Source organism: Trifolium pratense, linkage group LG1 (assembly GCF_020283565.1).
Source record: "Trifolium pratense cultivar HEN17-A07 linkage group LG1, ARS_RC_1.1, whole genome shotgun sequence".
In the NCBI taxonomy this organism is placed as follows: domain Eukaryota; kingdom Viridiplantae; phylum Streptophyta; class Magnoliopsida; order Fabales; family Fabaceae; genus Trifolium; species Trifolium pratense.
In genome coordinates, this window is record NC_060059.1 from 34,515,434 (window position 1) to 34,539,483 (window position 24,050).

The 24,050-nt window shown below is 33.1% G+C and overlaps 1 protein-coding gene and 1 pseudogene across 1 annotated transcript; one reads left to right on the forward strand and one right to left on the reverse strand.

Moving 5' to 3' along the window:
* The first annotated feature begins 160 nt into the window (after window positions 1-160).
* On the forward strand, window positions 161-9,092 carry LOC123887261 (annotated as a pseudogene).
* Window positions 9,093-16,542: 7,450 nt separating this feature from the next.
* On the reverse strand, window positions 16,543-21,469 carry LOC123892981 (serine/threonine-protein kinase TOUSLED-like). Its single transcript, XM_045942897.1, has 12 exons — window positions 21,320-21,469; window positions 20,826-21,068; window positions 20,470-20,502; window positions 20,241-20,353; window positions 20,092-20,158; window positions 19,470-19,540; window positions 18,779-18,971; window positions 18,383-18,593; window positions 17,748-18,012; window positions 17,513-17,567; window positions 17,257-17,418; window positions 16,543-16,835 (listed from the first exon to the last, which is right to left on the reverse strand). The coding sequence occupies exons 1-12, from the start codon at window positions 21,320-21,322 to the stop codon at window positions 16,710-16,712; spliced, it is 1,542 nt and encodes a 513-aa protein (XP_045798853.1). The 5' UTR covers window positions 21,323-21,469; the 3' UTR covers window positions 16,543-16,709.
* Window positions 21,470-24,050: the final 2,581 nt, after the last annotated feature.

Below are 24,050 nucleotides of genomic sequence, written 5' to 3' on the forward strand. Positions count from 1 at the left end.
AAAAGTCTTGGAGCTTGCTAACTTACGACTCATAATTAGTTAGTACTCTAGTCAACACCCATCAGAATAATCCGATGACTTTTATAATTTAATGGAAAAGTCTACGAGCTTGATAAATGCAGCTTCCACGATACTGCCACTAACTAATTTGATATAGAAATATGAATTTTGCAATCATAAAATTAAACAAAAAAATGTCATCATTAACCTCAGCATCATTAACCTTTGTTGTAGTGTTACTAATACTAATTCTATTCCCTTACAACAAAGTGTATGGTGATGAACATGAAGATTCATGTTCACGAAGATGCGGTGTCCATAACATCAGCCACCCTTTCCGGCTGAAAGACAGTCCGAAAAAATGTGGCGACAAAAGGTACATGTTATCATGTGAGAACAATAACCAATTGATTTTGTACTATGAATCTGGAAAATACTATGTACAATCAATTAATTACAATAACTTCACTATAAGATTATTGAATTTCAATAATCTTGGTTCTTCTTCTAATTATTCCCTCCCTCCTCATCCACTAGGCCTCTATAATTTCACTCCAAAATCCGATGAACCAATAGGCATGCCTTACCAAGTGTATGGAGATCACGATAACTCATTGGTGAAGTCTATATTATATGTGAGATGTCCGAATAATGTCCAAAATTCTTCTGGTATTTACTTTGATGAAGGTGGTGCTTGTATGAACATTACACGTGAGAAGTCCTTCTATGTCAATTATATTGAATTTGGATACGACAAACCTCTTTCGGAATTGGATTTGGGAGACGAGTGTCGTATAGAGTTTATGTATCTCACATCTTGGCCTCTGGAACATGGTGGTCGTCGTGGCAACAACATTTCTTGTTCAGACATCCGTCGTATGATGTTTTATGGATTTGAAGTTTCTTGGTTCAACAGTCTCTGTAAAGATGGGTGGTATTGGTATCGATACGTGGATAAAAATAGTCAACGTTTATGTGCATCTAGGTAATTTGCTCCAAACGACTTTCTCCGAGTTTATTGTTTTTCTCTTTTTGTTTCTTGTAGATTATTCTAAGTGTGGGAGTATCAAATGCATATGAGTTGTTCAATTTTCTATAAAGGGATAGTTTAGAAAAACCCGTTAATTTTACACTGACGACCAATAAAAATTGTTTAATTTTCTATGTCATATTAAGAAACTAGAGTTAAATGGAATAATGTGACAAAAAATATGGTTATGATTGGTAGACGATGTAAAATTATTTTACATTGTCGATGCATATTCTTTTTTCTTTTTTTTTCTCGAATTCATTTGCTTTCATGTGTACATAGTACTATTGAGCTCAGGCCCTCCCTGTTATCAAAAAATAATAACATCAATTATGTCCCCAAATTCTAATTCAATTGACCATATTAGACAAACCGATAGTTTTTTTTTTTTTGAAGGAAAACCGATAGTTTGTTTGTTAACCATATTTCATGTATGTTATTGCAGAAGAATGGAGTTTCCTGGAGATCGTAGTCACGTCTATCTTGATTAACATAGGTAACTCTTGCATTTCAAGTCAATTATATTTATACTCAACAATAAATTCAACAAAAAACAAAACTAAATTGTCCCCTCAAGAATGTATGGAACTTAAAACAAAAAAATTGAGAGATCTTTTGTTAGTATAGCAGGTCGTGGATTGGTAAAAATAAGCTATAAGCTAGCTGATAGCTGATAAGTTAGCTGATAGCTGAAAAGCTAGCTTATAGCTGATAGCTGAAAAGCTAGCTTATTGAAATTAAAGTGTTTGGTAAAATTAGCTTTTAAAATGGTTATTAAATATAAAATTACATAATTGATAGTGGGTAGTTTATTTTTTAGAGTGGGTAGTTATTAAATTAAAGGGTAAAAATGGAATAAAGTGTAAAAAGCTATAAGCTATAAGCTCAAATGCTACTTGAAGGCTCTGTTTGGTAACACAAATAAGCTAGCTTATAGCTTATTATATGAGCTTATAAGCTTGTTTCAAAAAATTAGAGGTGTTTGGTAACAAGCTTTTTGCACTAGCTTATAGCTTTTTTTCAGATGCTATTTCAAGTAGCATTTGAGCTTATAGCTTATAGCTTTTTACACTTTATTCCATTTTTACCCTTTAATTTAATAACTACCCACTCTAAAAAATAAACTACCCACTATCAATTATGTAATTTTATATTTAATAACCACTTTAAAAGCTAATTTTACCAAACACTTGGCTCTGTTTGGTAAAATAAAGCTATAAGCTAGTTTATAGCTGAAAAGCTAGCTGATAGCTGAAAAGCTAGCTTATAGCTGATAGCTGAAAAGCTAGCTGATTGAAATTAAAGTGTTTGGTAAAATTAGCTTTTTAAATAATTGATAAATATAAAAAGACATAAAAGGACATTTATATGTAGTGGGTAGTTTTTGTTTTAGTGGGTAGTTTTTTATTTTATAAAAAATAATAAAATTAAATTAAAGGTTAAAAATGGAAAAAACTGTAAAAAGCTATAAGCTATAAGCTCAAACGCTACTTGAAATAGCATCTCAAAAAAAGCTATAAGCTCGTGAGAAAAGCTCGTTACCAAACACTTCACATTTTTATCAAACAAGCTTATAAGCTCGTCCAATAAGCTATAAGCTAGCTTATTGGACTTACCAAACAGAGCAAAAGAGTGAAGTCCTTGATAAAAAAAATAGTGAAGTCATGTTTTTAGCAACATATATGAGCTTCAAATTTTTTAACTTTTATTAGGAATAAATATTTTGTATGATATTTTGTTTCTTGTTAACTTTCTGTTAATAAGATTCTATGGTATAAATATGTGTTTAGCAACATATGATCATTTTCTGTTAGTGAGGTCTTATCACTTATTTAAAAAAATTATAGGGGAGTGGATTTGCATTAGCTTTGGAGTCCACAAAAAAATTGGTCATTGAAATGGACATAGGACAAAATCTCGTGAAGAAACTAAAAATAAATAAAAAATTAATAATTTATATAATATCAAATTTTTTTAAAATGTTTGTCTTTAGTTGTGCGTTTGATTTGCTAAAAAATAAGGACTGAACAGGACAACTATAGTTGTACTGTATTTGATTGTAAAAGTGTTCAGGGACTGGACAAACCGAAAGGCAAGGAACAAGACAAAAACAGAAATTTTGTCTCTCACCAAACCACAACATAACTTTTTGTCTCAAGTACAAGTTGCCTAAAATACCAAAATATCATTTTGTTCATCAAACATCGTATAAGACTGAGGCATATATTGTTCAATATCATACAAGTTTGTTATGTGCTGTTCTGTCATATGTTGTGTTGTTATGTCAAGTATTTATCCTTTATCAGATCAAACACAAAGTTCTATACACGACTTTAGATTTAAATTTAAAAGAGTAAATTAAATTTCCATCTTTTGTGAGATATTTAAATTACACTACCATCCTCCTTTATGTTAAAATATACACTTTCAAATTATAATCTCACTCATCACCTACCTTGAAAGAGGTTTAAATTACACTATTCTTCATTCTTATGTTAAAATATACACTCTTCTTCCCTCTTTGTACAAATTATAATCACGCTCCCCTCCCTTAAAAGAAGCTTGAATTTCATTCCCCTCCCCTCTTATATTATAACCTGCATTTCTATCATTTAATAAAACTTCGTTCTAATGTAATCAAATTTGTAATGCATATATTTTAATTATTATTTTTTGCTCACATCATTCACATATAATGTTAAATGTTGTTATAAATTATGAAGTTGTAAAAAATAAAATACAAAAATCTCAGATAGATTGCTAGACCCTTACCCGTGCGATGCACGGATGTGATGCGTTGTTTTATATTATAACATGGAAAATACAATAGTAACAATTTTATAAATAATTTTACCTTTCTTTACATGGCATGTGCACCGACTTATCCACCAAATCATTAAAATTCCTTCATAAAGAAATGATAAACTAAAGTGTTAAAAACCAATTTCCAAATAAAAGAAAACTACTAAAGTAAAATAGATATAAAATTGCGGCTCACAATCAAAATGAAAATACTTCACATTATCTTTATATGAATCTCTCAAAATAATCTATTCAAAAGTTTGTATAAAATAATCTTAAAATCACTTAAAAAGATGACAAAATATACTTACATGAGCTATCATTTTTCATAAGTAAGGACGTAACAAAAGTGAAAATAGAAGTGTTTATCCTCTTCTCCTAAGTCATATATATATATATATATATATATATATATAGGGGTTTTCTAACTTAGACCCTAGTTAGGTCTAAGTTAGCAAGGTGCACCTTTTCAATTGGACCAAAATACCCATTCTTTTAATTTTTGAAAGAATAGAGCAACAGGGGCATTTCTGTAATTTTACATAAAAAAAAAAAATACTGACACGCGCCCCCACCTTCTTAAAAATTAATAGACGTGGATCCAGTGTCGCGCGTGTATGGAAGGACCATGGTTACAGAACGTTGATTTCCATCAGACAGTCAAGATGTGATCTCATTAAGGCTGTCTGATTGATCAGACAGCCCAGATCATCCTACCATCTTGTCTGCGCCACACTAGATTATAAGCTGGAGAGAGAAAATTTTACTTTTGAAAAAGGCAGCCACGTGTCAGCATATGAATGGGTCTGCGTGATTTTTTCCATTTTATGCTTTAAACTCGATTATTTCGTCGTAAATTAATTTTTTATTTTTTAATTTTTATACCAAAATTCATAATTTTTTTTTCTCTACAAATAGAGACTTGGTTTGTTTGATTTGGACACCGAAAAAAAAACGCAATTTTTCACTACTTTAAACTCGATTATTTCGTCGTAAATTAATTTTTTATTTTTTATTTTTTATACCAAAATTCATAATTTTTTTTCCTACAAATAGAGATTTGGTTCGTTCGATTTGGACACCGAAAAAAAAAAACGCAATTTTTCACTACCTTAAATGAGATAAAACGATAATTAAAAACTAATGTTTGCTTCTGAAACCATTTATCTGGTACAATGGTTTCAGAGAGTTGTAATCTGAAACCATTTTGCTGGTAGAATGGTTTCAGTAAGTTGATTATTAGTTATTTGCTTCTGAAACCATTTAGCTTGTAGAATGGTTGCACATAGTTGTATTCTGAAACCATTTTACTGGTAGAATGGTTTCAGTGAGTAATTTATTAATTGTGTTTGCTTCTGAAACCATTTATCTGGTACAATGGTTTCAGAGAGTTGTAATCTGAAACCATTTTGCTGGTATAATGGTTTCAGTAAGTTGATTATTAGTTATTTGCTTCTGAAACCATTTAGCTTGTAGAATGGTTGCACATAGTTGTATTCTGAAACCATTTTACTGGTAGAATGGTTTCAGTGAGTAATTTATTAATTGTGTTTGCTTCTGAAACCATTTATCTGGTACAATGGTTTCAGAGAGTTGTAATCTGAAACCATTTTGCTGGTAGAATGGTTTCAGTAAGTTGATTATTAGTTATTTGCTTCTGAAACCATTTAGCATGTAGAATGGTTGCACATAGTTGTATTCTGAAACCATTTTACTGGTAGAATGGTTTCAGTGAGTAATTTATTAATTGTGTTTGCTTCTGAAACCATTTATCTGGTAGAATGGTTTCAGAAAGTTGTAATCTGAAACCATTTTGCTGGTAAAATGGTTTCAGTAAGTTGATTATTAGTTATTTGCTTCTGAAACCATTTAGCTTGTAGAATGGTTTCAGAGATTTGTACTCCGAAACCATTTTTCTGGTAGAATGGTTTCAGTGAGTTGATGTAAGGTAGTGAAAAATGAGATTAAGGTAGTGAAAAATTGGATTTTTTTTTCTGTGTCCAAATCAAACGAACCAAGTCTCTATTTGTAGAGAAAAAAAAATTATGAATTTTGGTATAAAAAATAAATAAAAAAAAATTAATTTACGACGAAATAATCGAGTTTAAAGTAGTGAAAAATTGCGTTTTTTTTTCGGTGTCCAAATCAAACGAACCAAGTCTCTATTTGTAGAGAAAAAAAAATTATGAATTTTGGTATAAAAATTAAAAAATAAAAAATTAATTTACGACGAAATAATCGAGTTTAAAGTATAAAATGGAAAAAATCACGCAGACCCATTCATATGCTGACACGTGTCCTGACCTTTCAAAAAGGTTTCTCTCTCCGCGTCAGCCTTCAGACCACTCGCGCCTGTCGGCGCGTGTGCTGCACGCGCTTTGGTTTTGGCAAATAACAGCGTGACACGTGTCCTGGGGGGGGAAAAAGAAGTGGGGGGCGCGCGTAAAATTGCAGAAAATTACAGAAATGCCTCTGTTGCTCTATTCTTCCAAAAAAATAAAAAATGGGTATTTTTGTCCAACTCAAAAGGTGCACCTTGCTAATTTAGACCCAACTGGGTCTAAATTAGCAGCCCCCATATATATATATATATATATAAAAGACAATACGTTAAGAATTCACATGAATTTTTATTTTTATATTAGCCTTTAGAGGAACATTGTCGTAGCTACCCGAACCAAAAAGACGGCAATACTTATACGACAAAAATTAAAATAAAGTATTTGTTAGATCAACCAATCTAAATTGGTATATCTACAAAACAAAAGATTTTATAGATATTCAAAGCATATGAATTAAAACTACTGTTGTAAATATCTTGAATGCAAGTAATTATGGGAGGAAACGAAAATAGTTAAAATGACGAACTATTACCTAATACCATGAGCAAGCTCATTAAAAAGGAACAACATGAAAAAATAATAAGGATGAAGAGGTGAATGTGAAAGGAAGATAAAAAAAAAACATAGGTAAAGAAGAAAATCAATTAATTCCAAATGACTAAGGTGGTGGAAAGAATTGAAAAACAAACAAAGAAATAAAAACGTATTTATAATGTCCACCGAAAAGATAAGTGTTTATATGAAATTAAATTTTTATAACTTTTCATTGCTTAAAAAAACTTTTCATTGGAAACCATTAGATTTCTTGGTAATTAAAATGGGCATATGAAAAGGATAATGGTGTATGAATAGAAATGAAATGAAAAGACATATGATGATATGAATGCTTCAAATTAAATGTGGCATATGACAAATCATTAGAAATAATGTGGCATGTTGCTAAATAAACAATTAATTATAATTGTTAATTTTTTTATTATTTATTTTTTAAAGAAAATGATTTAAAAGCTATGATTGGTTAATATAATTAGGGTTAGGATTAGTGGTAGAAGAACTATTTAGGATTTATATATATAGATTATGAAGTTGTAAAAAATAAAATACAAAAATCTCAGATAGATTGCTAAACTCGATTAAAAATCAATTTTATATGAAAATATACATATATTGATTGAAATATACAACACCATTCCAGAAATTTGACATTATAAAATATAGTATAATTTCATTTTCTCTATCTTTCTTCGTAATGAATCCAAACATAGCCCGAAGCCATCAAAATATTGAAGCTAGCCTGTAAAAAATAAATATATTGAAGCTATCTCAATTTAATATTTAAAATTGAGTAAACAAAATTAGGGCAATTCTTTTAGTTTTAAGGCCCTATTTGGATTAGCTTATTTTTGAGCTTATGCAAATAGCTTATGCAATATAAATTAGGTTTTATGTTATTTTATAAGTTCACACTAGTGAAAATTGTATTTTTATAAACTATTTTATCATAAATTACTTTGACAAACTTATAATATTACATAAACTTTGCATGAGCTGTTTGCATAAGCTCAAAAATAAACTAATTCAAACATGGCGTAAATCAAGAATATTTTGTTTAGCAAAAAGACTAAAATTTCAACATTCAATTTTTTGTCTGATATCAAATTGACTTTAGATAACAATTTTATGATTTATCTTCTACTGCACTAAATTCCTTTTCTTTGCAGCTATGTTACTTGGTTTGTTTAGTGGTGTTAAATTTGTTCTTGGAGCGCCATGTATCATTGTATTATTAATCTACAAATGGCGACGAAAACATTTATCTGTGTATGATGGTATCGAAGATTTTCTACGTAGTGACAATAGTATTATGCCTATAAGATACTCTTACAAAGACATTAAAAAGATAACACAACAATTCAAGACAAAACTAGGAAGTGGAGGTTATGGATCTGTTTTTAAAGGAAAACTTCGAAGTGGTCGACTGTAGCAGTCAAATTATTGGACAAAGGCAAGTCAAACGGTCAAGATTTTGTTAATGAAGTTGCAACCATTGGTAGGATTCACCATGTTAATGTAGTACACCTCATTGGTTTTTGTGTCGAGGGCTCAAAACGTGCTCTTATATATGAATTCATGCCAAATGGATCACTCGAAAAATACATATATTCGCATACTGATGAGAAATATTCCTTGAGTTGTGAAAAATTGTATGTCATTTCTCTTGGAGTGGCTCGAGGCATTGAGTACTTGCATAATGGATGTAATATGAAAATTCTACACTTTGACATAAAGCCTCATAATATTCTTCTTGATGAGAATTTCAATCCAAAAGTTTCTGATTTCGGGTTAGCTAGACTTTGTCCTACAGATAAAAGTATTGTGTCATTAACTGCAGCAAGAGGAACCATTGGATACATGGCTCCTGAACTATTCTACAGAAATGTCGGCACAATATCTTACAAAGCTGATGTTTATAGCTTTGGGATGTTGTTAATGGAGATGGCAAGTAGAAGGAAGAACTTGAATGCATTTGCTGAGCAATCTAGCCAAATTTATTTTCCTTTTTGGGTTTATGATCAATTACAAGATGGAAGGGAATTACTAATTGAGAATGATACAAATCATGAAACGAAATTGGCAAAGAAAATGATGATTGTAGCTTTGTGGTGTATACAAACAAAACCTGGTGATCGTCCTCCAATGTATAAAGTGTTGGAGATGCTTGAAGAAGAAGATGGGGACTTACAAATTCCTGATAAGCCTTACTTTTATCCACAAGATCTATCATCTAAGGATGTTGGAGATGATAGTACTGGCAGGTCATGGTCTTCCTCTAGTACCTCAATAATTGATTCCAAGGAAACAACCTGATCTCATTTCAGTTTTCGGATGTGTCACATGTCATTTGCTTTTGACTTTTGTTTCACGTGTGTGTGTGTATATATATATATATATATATATATATATATATATATATATATATATATATAAGTTTATTTCTTCTTAGTTGATGGGTAAATACGCCCAAATTATCAATGAGTTGTGTCATTAATCAAATTATAAAACAAGACGCGTGCATGAGTTAAACCCACCCAATTAGGGATATGAACCACCATTTGATAGGAACATTCAAAACTAATTCTTCTTTTGGAGACGGCAAAAACATTCAACTTAATACTTTAGTAATACTACTTCAAAGTCAAATGTTTAATTGATTATTATCTGGTTAGGTGTGTAAAAATCTCTCAGAACGTAGAGAAATAGCTAAGAAGGAGAAGGCAAAAGAACGAATAGAAAATAGATTGCAACAAATACAACTTCTAAGAAATGAGATTGCAAGAAATGAGTTGTGCAAAATTTTCATCTATTTATTAATTTATTTATTGAATTACCACTCATTGTAAAACAAATTGGAATAAACAACTTAATTAAGCGCTTATTGTTAAGAGTTAAGAGTTTCACATTGGATTATATATACAGTCCGGAAATGTGTCTATAAATAGTGGATGGTTCTCTTTTCTCCTTATAAGTCAGTCAGTTTTGTAGAGCTGAATTAGAACCAATTTAAATTTCAAGAATCATTGTACCATCTTCTATCAAACCCTGGAGATGTGGTATAAATAGTGAACAATTTGCACATCACAAGTCAATTTTATATAGTTGAGTTAGACTCAACCCAAAATTGAAGACTTGTAGTAATATAAGCACTTATCATAATGCTTTAATTATCTCGCGGCCAAACTTCGGGTTTAATAAGGGAGCAAAAATAGTAATTTGACATTAGAGTTTGTGCAATCAACGTCTCAAAAGTTTAAATAGTGTTATTTTCTATTCAAAACTTTCTTTTTTTTATTTTTTTAACCAGTGTCCCGGGGACACCAGCTAGCATGACCCTAAAATAAATTAAGTCAAATTATTCTCATAAGCTAACAAAATTTTCTTAAGAGACAAAACTAAAAGAATTTAATGAAAGATCAAAACTAGAAGAGGTCGACAATTCTAATAGATTCATAAAGAATGTTTGTTAATTTTTTTTATATTATCAATTAGAATGATCCAACTAAGCAGTGTGCATGTATATATCCAAATAAGATGTGATAGAAGTATTCAACAATTTTTAAAAACGTAAAAAAAAACCCTCCAAAAACCTCTCAAACCCCCAAAACGCGAAAAATTCGACTAAATTAAAGGTTTTTTTGTTTATTTGTTGTTGAAATCAAGAAATAAGTGAATGAAGAACAAAGTTGTTAAACAAGAGGTGAGTCCGGATTTCATAGTTTATTTAAGTTTCTTTTTTTTGTTTTTTCTGACTTGTTACGATTCCCATCCTAGGATGTGAACTACTCTAATGTACAGCTGAGGAACTTGCCAAAGGTGAAAGGCCACCTAAGTCGAAGCAAACCCGTAAGCGTCAAGCTTAGCCTGAGCCTTAGCATCTTGAGATTGAGCATCGGGCTGTGTGTGTGTGTGTGTGTGAATTAAATACACAACACGATTTATCAATATGCGTGAAGCAATATGAATTAAGTGAATAAAATGCATGAAATGAAATGAATAAAATGCATGAAGCAATACATTTCCAATATGCGCAGAACTTAAGAACTAGAGATCATATATAAAGATCGATTTCCCAATCAGGCTTATCAGGCAATGGTGGCGGAACGACCTTGAATTCAAAATGAGCAATATAAGAAAAACTTATGGCATCCAATATTACATTCCCCTCATCTCACAGTGCCTCAAAAATTACAATCTATCATATTTCTCCAAATTACATTGTAACATATGTTAAGTACAACACTAGAGATCTTCAAATAAAATAAAAACATGACAATAACATCTAAGTAAGATCAGAATTTTTTATAATTAAACTAACTTAATAGACAAAATGTCTTAGACATGGTACTTGAAAAATGCAAGCAAAGAAAGAAATAAAAAGTACTTGATGTGTTAGACCTCAAGTTCCTTGTTTCAACACACCAAGTAGTAACACTTGTAAACACTTTAAGTTTATATTTGTGTCGTTTTTCTTTTCTCTTATGCTCTTGTTTAAAAGTATTTGAGATGTAGTTCAAATATTTACTTTGGAGAGTGTGGGTGTACTGCGGCATGGGATGGTTGAGAGTGAAGTCTATGTGTTGTAACAATTTTCACATAGTGTTTATTCTTTGGTTGTCGGTTTTGACAACGACCGTGATTTTTTCTTCGGTTTGGAGTTTCCACATTATATTCTTGTGTTGTTAATAGCGTTCTTTTATTTTCTCTATGCCGGTTTTTCCCAACAATTCCTAACCATTCTTCGAACTCTAGTTTTCTCACCAATCTTCATGAATAGAGATTTCATGAAAATTGCTCAAAACTGGAGAATGGAAATCTGATTTCTCTCCTTTATAAGTGTGAAGGCCAATTACCAAAAATATCCTTATTAACTTAACAATTGCCCACTATCCCCTTTGTATAATAACTAATTATAATTCTATTTAATTAATATGTAAATCACTGGACACAAGTGATAGATACTTGGATCTCTTAAGCATTTGGTCATGGGTTCGATCCCCAGACGGTACGTATGGAGAAACATTTGTTAGGAGAAGTCAACCCCTTAAATGGATCTCAGTGACCTCGAGGAAATTAATCTTCGCAGTTGCGCGCAGAGGATACCTTTGGTTAAAAAAAAAATCACTCAGAGTCATGACCTTTAATATATTTGAGGATACAGCTAGTTAGGTACAAATAGGTACCTCTAGGTTGGGTTACCTCCATTAAAAAAAAAAACGTCCCCGAAATTCCATTGTTTATCTAATACTTCCGAACTCTTGCTGCACTACTCTGATAAAACTCGAAACCTTACTACCCCACAATTCTTACACAACCACATGGTATGCATTTATGCCTAATAATAATTTTCTTAACGAGATACTATAGAATTTGTGTTGTGAATTCGTCTATAAAATCACACCAATAAAAGAACTTGATGTGTGGAGCAATAGAACGACAACCAAATAATTAAGCAGAATAAGCAATAATAATAACAACACCGATAAAGAAGATAAAGGAGAAGAAAGAACACGATATTTGTTTACCCAGTTCGGTCCAATAATGACCTAGTCTGGGGGAGAGAGCAGCCCCTCCGTTCCACTATATCAAAGAGTAACGCTACAAAGAAATTCCCAATTGGGTTACAAGAATTAATCCTAATTCTACCCAAAACCCGAATCTCTTCCCGTGGCCAAGAGACTCAATTTGATAAGTGTTTCCCAAGGTGTACCACAAAGATAGTTCGCCCACCCTAGAGTTGTACCAAGAGAAAAAACCCTTTTTCCTCTCTAAGACCCTAGCCCTTGTGTGGTGGCAAACCCTAATCCTTGCCTCTACATCTCTACTCTCTTTCTCTCTCTCTCTCTCAATTTTTCTATGAATAAAGCACTCCCTATTTATAGAAAAATAATATGCCAAAAAATTAGTAACAAATCTGTTTTAAAATAAAACAAATCCAAGTCAAAGTATCTTCCAAGAAAATATATTTTTTTCCCAAAAAATCTTCAAAACATCAAAGATGCAAAAAGATTCAACAAAGATTTTTCTGACTTCTTGTAACTGAGATTTCAAGGCATATCCAACAATTCTCCACCTTGCCTTTAAATCGATGGTGATCCGATCAACCACCGTGCTGCTCTCTCCATCTTGAATCTTCTATTCAAGATCACCGGATTGTACCTCGCTCTTCATCCTCGGAATGCCTTCCGCTCTCATGAAGATCTTGCATCCCACTACCATAGGATTTTAGGTAGCCCCACAAGATTCACCGCACCCTCTTCAGACTCCGAAGTGGTCAACTTCGTACCTCCCTGAAGAAACGCTTGTTCCCCACTATCATCGGCATTTTAGATAGCTCAACAAGCTCCACCATCCCTCTTCAGCCCCCGGATTGTGCCTTTTCCGTCCTCCTGAAGAATCGCTTGCCTCCGACTATCCATGGATTTTTGCGATAGCCCTACAAGCCTTCACCACTCTTCGACCCCGGAATGCCTTCCGTACTCTCGAAGTTTTGCCTGGCTCCAAACCAACCTTGGAATTTTAGGCGGTTCCACAAGCTGCAACATCAAACTCTCCTTGTATCCAACTACCTCCAGCAGTCTTACAAGTTACCAAGTCTGATCACATGTTGCTTTCAATTGCCTCCCTGAAGATCCTCTCAAGGTCTTGCACTTCTTCAGCCACAATTGAAACATAACCCACAAGGTCTCCATGGTCATCCCCTTCGGTTCAACAATACCACTCTTCTCCCTATCTCCGATTAGATAGCCAAGAGCTAATGTTGACTGTCTACCACTAATGGAAGACTCCAACTCAAACCGAGTTTCCACCAAAGTATATCCACCATGATCTCCACCTTGTAACACGCAAGACCTCTTCAACTCCTCTGAAACATACTTCAAGCTATTGTTAGTATCCAACAATTCCAGTTCAGTTCAACACCTAGTAAACCTTGTTCACTAGTCCAACTAAACTCATGTCACTAACAGGTCCACCCGAAGTCCCACAACTCAACCACATTATGAGAATCACCACTAGTTATTGATGCATACCATATATCTTTGCATCTAAGTTCAGAAACATACCTCACATCGTGTAAAGAAACTCACGATCGTCAAACTTCGTAAGACAACCTGAACCCATACCTTGAACCTTTAAGCTTTACGTTTTCAAGATGAACGACTCCACCTTCAACTAGCTCTAGAGTCTCAAAGTATTCCTTCTTTGACCACATGTGATAGGAGTATCCAACGTCCATGACTCAACACTCCATCGGTTCCCAACTTCCACTAGCACCTCCGCATCCTCATAATAAAGTTGTTGTTTCAGAAGTAACCCGAGTATTATTACCACCGCCTCTCCAGGCCGACCGTCTTCTCCATCTCCATTAACTCGTTATCTTCGAGGCACCGGATAACAACACTCCATGTTTTACCCATCATCCCGAACATTAAAATTGCTTTCATCTTCACTTTCCACAATTCCAAATTGCTTTCGAAAAGTCCCTCGATATCCGACTTAGAACCCATGGTGCTCACTTCAAATTGTTCCAATTGCCCCACGGTGGGCGCCAATTGTTGTGAATTCGTCTATAAAATCACACCAATAAAAGAACTTGATGTGTGGAGCAATAGAACGACAACCAAATAATTAAGCAGAATAAGCAATAATAATAACAACACCGATAAAGAAGATAAAGGAGAAGAAAGAACACGATATTTGTTTACCCAGTTCGGTCCAATAATGACCTAGTCTGGGGGAGAGAGCAGCCCCTCCGTTCCACTATATCAAAGAGTAACGCTACAAAGAAATTCCCAATTGGGTTACAAGAATTAATCCTAATTCTACCCAAAACCCGAATCTCTTCCCGTGGCCAAGAGACTCAATTTGATAAGTGTTTCCCAAGGTGTACCACAAAGATAGTTCGCCCACCCTAGAGTTGTACCAAGAGAAAAAACCCTTTTTCCTCTCTAAGACCCTAGCCCTTGTGTGGTGGCAAACCCTAATCCTTGCCTCTACATCTCTACTCTCTTTCTCTCTCTCTCTCTCAATTTTTCTATGAATAAAGCACTCCCTATTTATAGAAAAATAATATGCCAAAAAATTAGTAACAAATCTGTTTTAAAATAAAACAAATCCAAGTCAAAGTATCTTCCAAGAAAATATATTTTTTTCCCAAAAAATCTTCAAAACATCAAAGATGCAAAAAGATTCAACAAAGATTTTTCTGACTTCTTGTAACTGAGATTTCAAGGCATATCCAACAATTTGTAACTCCACCTACCAAAATTTCAACGATCTAACTTTTTTTTTTAAGAAAACGATCTAACTTAAAATACTAGGTCTCCAACGTCCCTCTCAAATACGATTCTTAATTGTCATTCTTTCTAACAGACAAATTTTAATATCCAAGGCAATGACGACAAGCAGTTAACAATATACTAGCAACACATCAAGTTGAAACACACACTCTGTCATAACAGAAGGGAACTTTAATTTGCAGCATAGTTCAATGTTCTATCTGAACAATTAACTTGTCCGGTGAGTTACAAAAATCAAACCAAACTTTACTTTAAATAATCAAAGTAATAAAATTAATCCTAATCTGAGGGACATGAAACAAAACACTTGATTAACAAGCTTAGTAAAACTGATAGGATTTAGAATAACATTCAGTTGGGGCAGAGTCAAATTCAGGAAGTAGTAACAGACTCGACAAAAGAATGCTCGATCCCTGACTAAGGAAAATTGTGCTTCACTGTGAAATTGACAATTTTAAGGTATCTCAGGTCGACGAAAGACATAAAGCTACCCTTTTTAAAGCACCTAAAACTTCCAAAATTTTACTATCAGACGGGAAATTCAACTATGAGGCATGGCAAGTTCAAAAAGGGTCACCTGATAAATAAGATTGTACATACATAGATGGCAAGTACATAAAACTCATAGCAACACTTGTAGGTGTGGCAAATATGACAAGCTACATTTATTTACAACTTAAAAGGTTATACTCGTACATGCATAAAATAGCAATTCAGCACATCGCCTAAATAGTGTCGTATAATCATAAAAGCAAGCATGGGCAGCAAATAATACAAACAGTACTATATATATTGCATGTTTACAACTGTAAAAATCTTATTGCCGTCAAACTACACACAAGGAAAAAAATAAGGCAACAAACAAGAATTGCTTAACCAACTATCTAATAACAGACCAAAAAAAAAATAACAAAACTACTATATACATATATTTCACACTGTATGATTGAGGCAATTCATGAAATGCAAACATTTCAAACACAAAAAACTTACAAGCATACCAATAACTTATGAGATCTATAATTTCTATGTCACTAATTACCATTGTGTCAAGTATGGAATCTTAATAACACTATTCTATAAAGCTTTTCTTATTGTGAAAGCGGAGCGAGCAGAAATAGTGCATGCATTTCAATAGAGAAAGAAAAGAACCCCTGAGACCTGAGACCAGTCGTCTATCAAACGTGTCTAAGGTAGCTCTCAACTTCTACCAGAAATGCGCATCGAGTCTTAGGCAGAAAAGGGTAACTAAGTGATTTATGCTAGCAATATAAATATCATTGTTCAAAAGGACCCACACTTTAATCTCCGGAATGTTGTTATTCCCCATTCTCAGTATGATTCCATGGGCGTACGTCCCACTAAATTCTGAGGAGAATGTGAAAACAACAACAAACTACAGAACTACAAATTGACTAATATGATAACTAATATGATATATTGAGGAATGCTTATATAATTTGGCTGCAAAAAGAATATTATAAAGTCGAGAAAACTTTCTTACCTACCTATACATCATGACCCTTTTAGGGTCAAGTCACCCAACTTGCATTTTGCTACTCCGGTATTTTGAACCAAATATTAAACGCATGAACAAAACAAGAATTCCTTTCAAAATGGGAAAAATTATTTCCCCAACTCATTCAAGATAAGAAAATCTTTAGGGCCTATACAATTTTGTCAGATGTTTAGCATGCTTTCTTGGTCAGGTGAGAGAGTAACAAAGGTGAGATATGGATCTTGAGCAATAATCAATACATCTGGTCTCTCAGCCTGATTATAGGTTAGACAACGCCGAATAAATGCCTGTCAAATTTGTACATGCAGCGGAGATAATTGTCAGGATTCACAGTGATATTTGTAGGCAGCAAATACTAGTTTGTTTCTTACTTCAACAGTTGCTATTTTAACTATAGAGTTTGTTACTTAGAGAATACAATGACTAAATATTATTATGGTTCTGGTGATGATAATTAGAAAGATAAATTTTTAAATGAAAAAATATATTGCACTGCTGATACTTTTTCATTGTGCAAATTACTTTCAACTATCAAACCACTAACATTTTAATGGCATTGTGATACAGAGTAGAGAAATTGCACATTCAGATAAGTTCTCTAGGCTAATTGCGCTTACACATTGAATAATAGACTAACATAAATAAATCAAAGATGAGCAAAGAACAATTGGCCACAGGCGGTAATTGTCATGAAAGGTCTCAACTCACCTTTGCCTCGTCAGAAACAGTAGGCATTGGGGGAAATTCAACCATGCGTGCCTCAATAATTGTGTTTTCACGAAGTATACTCTCTTGTGTTTGGCCATGTCCAAAAGGACGTTTGCCAAAGAGCATTTGATAAAACAATATACCAGCAGACCAGACATCAACCTGTTTTTCATAAGTCAGAAATGTAAAATGATTACTGAGTTGTTTGCACAATACCAACATCCTAACACAGAAAAAGCTATCCCGAAGTATTGACCTTGGATGATATAAGAGGTGTTTTTCTAAAGTCAAAGCATTCAGGCGGCAAATACCTATAAATCAAAAACAAAAAGAAGTCAAAAAGAGATTTTATTCAAGCAAATGTGGAAAGCTCGTGCAAATATGAAAGGAGCGTCAAATTTAATGTATATCAAAGAGACTGAAACTTAAAATCAACAAATTTGGAACACTTCAAAATTTTATATCCTACAACAATAATCTTCCTCACTAACCAATAAGTTCCAGCCCCGTGGGACGTAAGCTCCATACCCTGGGATCCCACATCATTCTCTACTATCTTGCTAAGACCAAAATCAGTTAATTTTGCAACTCCAAACTCATCAAACAAAACATTTCCGGGCTTTAAATCATAATGGATGATCTTCTGTGTTCTTGTGTTCAAGTAAACAAGAGCGTGGAAAATCTGAACCAAAATGACTCTTGCCTCCCTCTCAGGCAATATAGGAGATGCTTTAAGAAGAGCATCAAGATCTTTCCCTGGTAGAACAAAGGAGGATCAAAGGAAGAAGTGGTGAACAACTTAATTCAGCACTTATAGCATACGTGTTTATTGTATAAGTGCTTATTTAAAAGCTATTTCGATAATAAAGATAAAATCAAATCAAATTGTTTACATGTAAGTTATAAATTAATTATTTTCATGAGCTATCCTAGAGTGTATGGAAATAAACTGAAAACAGCTTATGAACATGTCATAAGTTGTTTTCATAAGCTCTCTCACACAGTCTCACAAGTTCTTATGCTAGTATATAATAAGCTCAAATAACTCAACCCAAGCAGACCCGTAGTTTATGACAAATGTCAACAAAATAATTATTTTATGAGAAAACAGAAGAGGTGTATATACCCATACAATACTCTTGAACACTGCAGCCTGTATTTTTATCAATCAGAAAGATCTCCCATATACGAACAATGTGATCATGGACCAAGCTCTTGTGAATACGACACTCCCGATTTGTGTGCTTGATGTAATTTTGCTTGATCGCTTCACTCCATTGAACATTTACACCATGAATCTTGCAGGCAACGTATCTATGTTCCGCCAAGTCAAAAGCCTGCTGGATATTTCTTACGTTAAATCACTAAAAAGGTATTTATTTACAATTGCCAATAAAGGCAAAGGAACTCTCTAGGATTCTGGTTTTACTTTTTTTTGGTTACAAGATTCTGGTTTTACTGAGTTAACCTTGTATGATATTTTCCAAGTAATATAAATAAGATAAAACTGTAAAGTTTAGACCTTGTACACCTCGCCGTATCCTCCCTTTCCGAGAAGATTTAGAAGGACATAACGGTCTTTTAGAATCTGAAAGCCATTGAACCGTGAACCATCTTCATCCCGTATGCGTTTCATTTCACGGATTAGTCTTTCCTTCTCTAGTTCATAGCGGTCCCTCTGTTCCAAAACAGCTTCTTGTTCCTGAAAATTGTTCCTACATTAGAAACATAAAAAGAAAATTGAATAATCAAAGAAGTATCAACTTACTTGTCCATTTCTGTCAAGTTGACATTGATAGACTTCTGCCTCTATGCCATCACCCTCATCTTAAATCGTAGAAAAGGACCAGCAAAACAATATTAGAAAGTGAGCAGAATAATGTGAACAAAAAAAGATAGTCGTCTAGCAGTATCTGATAGCCTGAAACAGATATCTATTGTGTTAATTGTTCTTCTTAAGGAGCATATTCATGGTTTATAATAATATCAGGGTAACATATATAAATAAATAAATAAATAAATAAATAAATAGTGAAGGCTATTAAATGTTGATGCAAACAAATTAGATAGTGCACAGGTACATTATGATCCATGGTATATGTTATAATGACAATTGGTACAATTATTGTGCACTATCCAATTTGTTCCTACTATCTAATTTGTGCCTCTCTTTCCAAAATTTAGGAAGACAAGTGTTGAAGAAAAAAGGAAACCGAGTCGCACCAGATGGTGTTATCTTGAGTAACTGTTGTTCAATTGCCTCTCTTTCTTCTTGTAGTTTTTCCTGTAAAACATAAATCAATCAAGAGATAAGGGAATTCATGATATTACTAATGCAAACTACAGTATAGGAAATGGTTGCAATTGGAAAAACAAACTAACACAGAAGTTATAGAAACATTCACAAAATATACAATAAGCTATTCCCAAATAGTACTGAAAAGGAAAACGCTAGGAAGTTCGATGACACCACCATCCTAATAATTGTATTTAACCATCAATTGAACAAAATCAAAAATGAAAAGTTAGATAATATTTAGAATCTGAGATCTTTAATGAGAGGCCCATAAAACCATTGTTGCACAAATGAAACACATAAATAATATCTTTACAGACAGTTTAATTTAACAATGATGTGCTACATCAGGATCAATCATTTTGTTTTTATAATGTACATACAATATTCATGCAATACAAATCTCATCTTGAATCCCAATATATTAAGAAATTTTCCCAAAGAGGGCGTGACATCTTTATGATCATACTACCAAATACCATTATTGCATAATAAATTCAATAAATAAATACAAAGGGGAAGAAAGAGGTTAGGCATACCTGTTTCGCATTCAGATCGCTGAACACATGACCATCCTTCCAGACCTCGGATAAAACAGTTCCAGCACTAAAATTCATAAAAGAAAAACTACATAAAAATTTTATAAAATAAGAAATAAAGAAGTATTTGTCACAATGCTCCCCTATACCTGATAAAGTCGACACTTCCAAGTCTTAATGAGTCTTGACGTACTTTTAACCTTGTTTCTTTTCTCTCAGCCTTTGAAGTAGATATCAACAACTCAGATATTGTTTTTCTTCTCTGCAAAATACAAGGACCAAATGTGAATATGCTGGCTTAACTTGTTTTTTATACATTAACTTATTTTGAAATATTTAGAAGTTAATTGTGCAATTAAAAGATGAAAATAATCTAACCTTCACATCAAGTTTTTTCAGTTCCGTCAGTTCCTACATGTGCAAATTCAAACATTAAAAGAACACAGAGATTTCTAACTTTGTATCTCTTTTTAAATTTTGACAAACCTTTTCCTTCTCAAAGATTTCTTGCTTAGCTTTAGACAATTCAGCAGGTAACTCCTTCAAATTAACACAAAATGAAAGACAATAATAAAGTTTTACAGAAAGTTTTGAAATACCAAAACAAAGGGTTTATTATTAATGATAGTAAAGTTTTGAAGTACAAGGTCTCAATCCCACAGCAAAGACAATAAAAATAACAGATGCATCTACTTAACCCTATCCCTATTTAACTAATTATGATCATCACTCACTAGGCCATTCAAGTTGGCCTCAATGCCGACATGGGAAGGCGGCTTCTCCTCTGTGACTGTGCCGAGCGGCTTCTCCTCCGTGACTGTGCCGAGTCCGATAACAGCACTATCAGCAGGAGGCTTCTCGATCGAGTTGACCTTCTGAATTAAACTCTCCAAGATTCCGAAAATTTTCTTGGCGGTTTCTGCATTTTGAGCTTCCATTCTAGCAAACCTTTGCTCAAATTTGCGTTCCATGTCCTCCTGTAATTTCAGCAAAAACAAAACACCACAGATTTTACTGAAATCAAATTTTGTGTTCCAAATCCAATAAATACAAAACTAACCAAGAATTATTCAGAATTATTCCCACAATAAATACACAACTTACGTTCCAAATTCAATAATAAACACAAAAGTGAGAATAATTGAAATCAGCAAAAGCATGAAATCAAATCACTTATAAAAAATCACTCATGTAACCCTAAATTCAAAAAAAGTAGAGTGAAACCAACCATTGTAATTCCAAATCGAAGATGATAGAGAAAGTTGTGTGTTCGAATCGAAGACGATGCGATGGGGAAAGATGCGCGTTGGAATCGAAGAGGAAGATGCGTTAGAAGAACCCGAAGGCGCGGGAGGGAGAGATAGTTCCAACTTCGAATTCGAATAGAAAAAGAGAGAGCAAGAGAATTATTAATATAAGAAGATTCTTATTTAGCTCTAAGTTTCCTTAACTACCCCCTCATCGCCCTTATTTATTTAATTTTTTTTTTAAATATAAGATTTGTTTTTTTTAATATAAGATTCTTAGTTACCGAGTTTCCTTAAGTGCCCTCGTAAACCTTGATCAAAATTCTAATTTTATGGACTAGGCTGTCTTTTTCTTCATTATTATATTATTATATTAAAATAAATAAATAATAATCGATAAAAATTAATCTAATTCTATAATCTATAATAATATAATAAAATTGTTTACTACCAAATTTACAAATTTGTCCTTATTATTTTTAGGGTCATGCTAACTAGTGCCCCCGGGCAGTGGCGGAGCCAGGATTTTTTTTTTGGGTGGGCCGCTAAAAAATTATAACATATAAAGTTGATCACTCGAGAGAAAATGCCATAAGTTTGGCTCCCTTAAAAAAAGTTGGTCATTCAAAAATTAAAGTGCATATCTTAAAATAATTTAGTATACTATGTGACTCAAAATAATTAAGTTTGAACTAATACTTGCATGAAAACACAATGAAAATGATTTTGCATATTAAAAAAAAACAATGAAAATGATTTTTTTAAAAAACAAAATAGATAAATTAAAAAATGGAGTCAGTAGGACTTGAACCCGAGCTTCACTCCTAAAATCACCAGCTTTAACCACTCGGCCAACTACACTTTCATGATACTTTGTCGCGTTTATTAATATATATAGCGTATCCTTATAATTTTACATATGTATATGGGTATTTAAGTAATTTCCAATTTTTGGGGGTGGGCCATGGCCCTGCTTGGCCACCCCCTAGCTCCGCTACTGCCCCCGGGGCACTAGTTAAGGATACAAAAAAAGGAATTTTTGCATTGGAAATGATACTTTTTATATTTTATAAACATTGACTACACAAGTTTCAATGTAATTTTACTATAATTAGTATCCTTAACTAGTGCCCCGGGGGCACTAGTTAGCATTTTCCTTATTTTTAATAATATTCTAAAGTTTGTATCTTTCATCGTAATTTTACTATAAAATAATATTGAAAAAATATAGAAATAATAAGATAAATACAATAAAAATAATTATATATTAGTTTATCTCGAATATTTCACGAAGCTCGTGGCCGTCTCTCTTCTTTTAGCCTTTGTTTGGTACGAGTGAAATAGAGAAGAGAGAGAAGACAAAGAGAAGAGAAGTTAGAAATTTTTCTTGTTTTGCAATGAGAGAAAATGAGAAGAGAGAATAATAATTGGTGGATCCCATGTCTTTTTGCTTTCTCTCCACTTTTGGTGAGAAATGGAGGAGAAAATAGGAAAAGGCCATTAATATGTACATGGTTGGTCGCATATGATTCTTTAATTAACTCGTATTAGTATTATTGATTGTTTTTCTAACGTAAAAAGTTTCACCATGAAACCATATAAAGCACCTCCCGATGAGAGGTAAATCAATGAGATCAGATCTTTCAATAAAATCAATAAAACACTATGAATCATTCACCCTATTTCTGAAGCTCTTACCCCTCATATAGGGATGTCAAAGGGGCAGGGAATGTGCGGGAGAAGCTTCCATGTTCCCCGCCCCAAAGTGCACGCGGGGAAAATTTTGCCTCCATCGCCGTCCGCATGGGAGAATATTTGTCCCCATCCTGACAGATCCCCACGGTTCCACGAAGATCCACGATATCAAATATTAACAAAATTCCTATATTTTTCTGTCAAATTATGACAGTAGTATGACATTATTGTTTATCTCTTATTAAAAAAAAAAATTATTTTGCGTCTTTCATTTTTTAAAAAAAAAAATAAAATAACACATAATGCATTCATAATCAAAAACATTGCAAAAACATTTTTAGCTACTAATAATCATACAAAACTTAACAGCCAAAATATTGCATAGCAAAGTATGCAAATACGCATTGAACACTTGAAATTAGCGAACAATCAGTGGAGAAAATAATGGATGACTCCTCAGTTACTTTTCATTAAAAAAATAACATTTAATATATATTAATATTATTAATAATAATATATATAGTGTGTATATGGACGGATTCGGGGAATCCGCGGGGACGGATGTTTCGTCCCCGATCCCCACCCTGAAGTGCATGCGGGGGAATTTTTGCCTACATCCTCATCCCCACAGAATAAAATCTTTGTTTTCGGAGCTCCGAACGGGACAATCCTTGCGGGGATCTGCTCCACCAGATGCAAATTGACAACCCTACCCTCATCTCCTCCTCAAAACAAATCGAGTTGAAATCACCACACACCAACGTATACTTCTAAATGAATCTGACCTAATAATTTCATCATTTTTATTTAAGATTTATACACCAAAAAAACTTTTTATTAACATGATCGACCTCATTGGAGAAAAACACACTTGTAATACTTTTTAATTTTTATGGTACAAAGTACAAACACACATCTAATACTTTAATAACATTACTTCTAAAGCCAATCAAATATTTACGTTCCATTTGAATTTAGTTATTTTTGAGTTTATGTGAAACAACTTATTTAAATAAA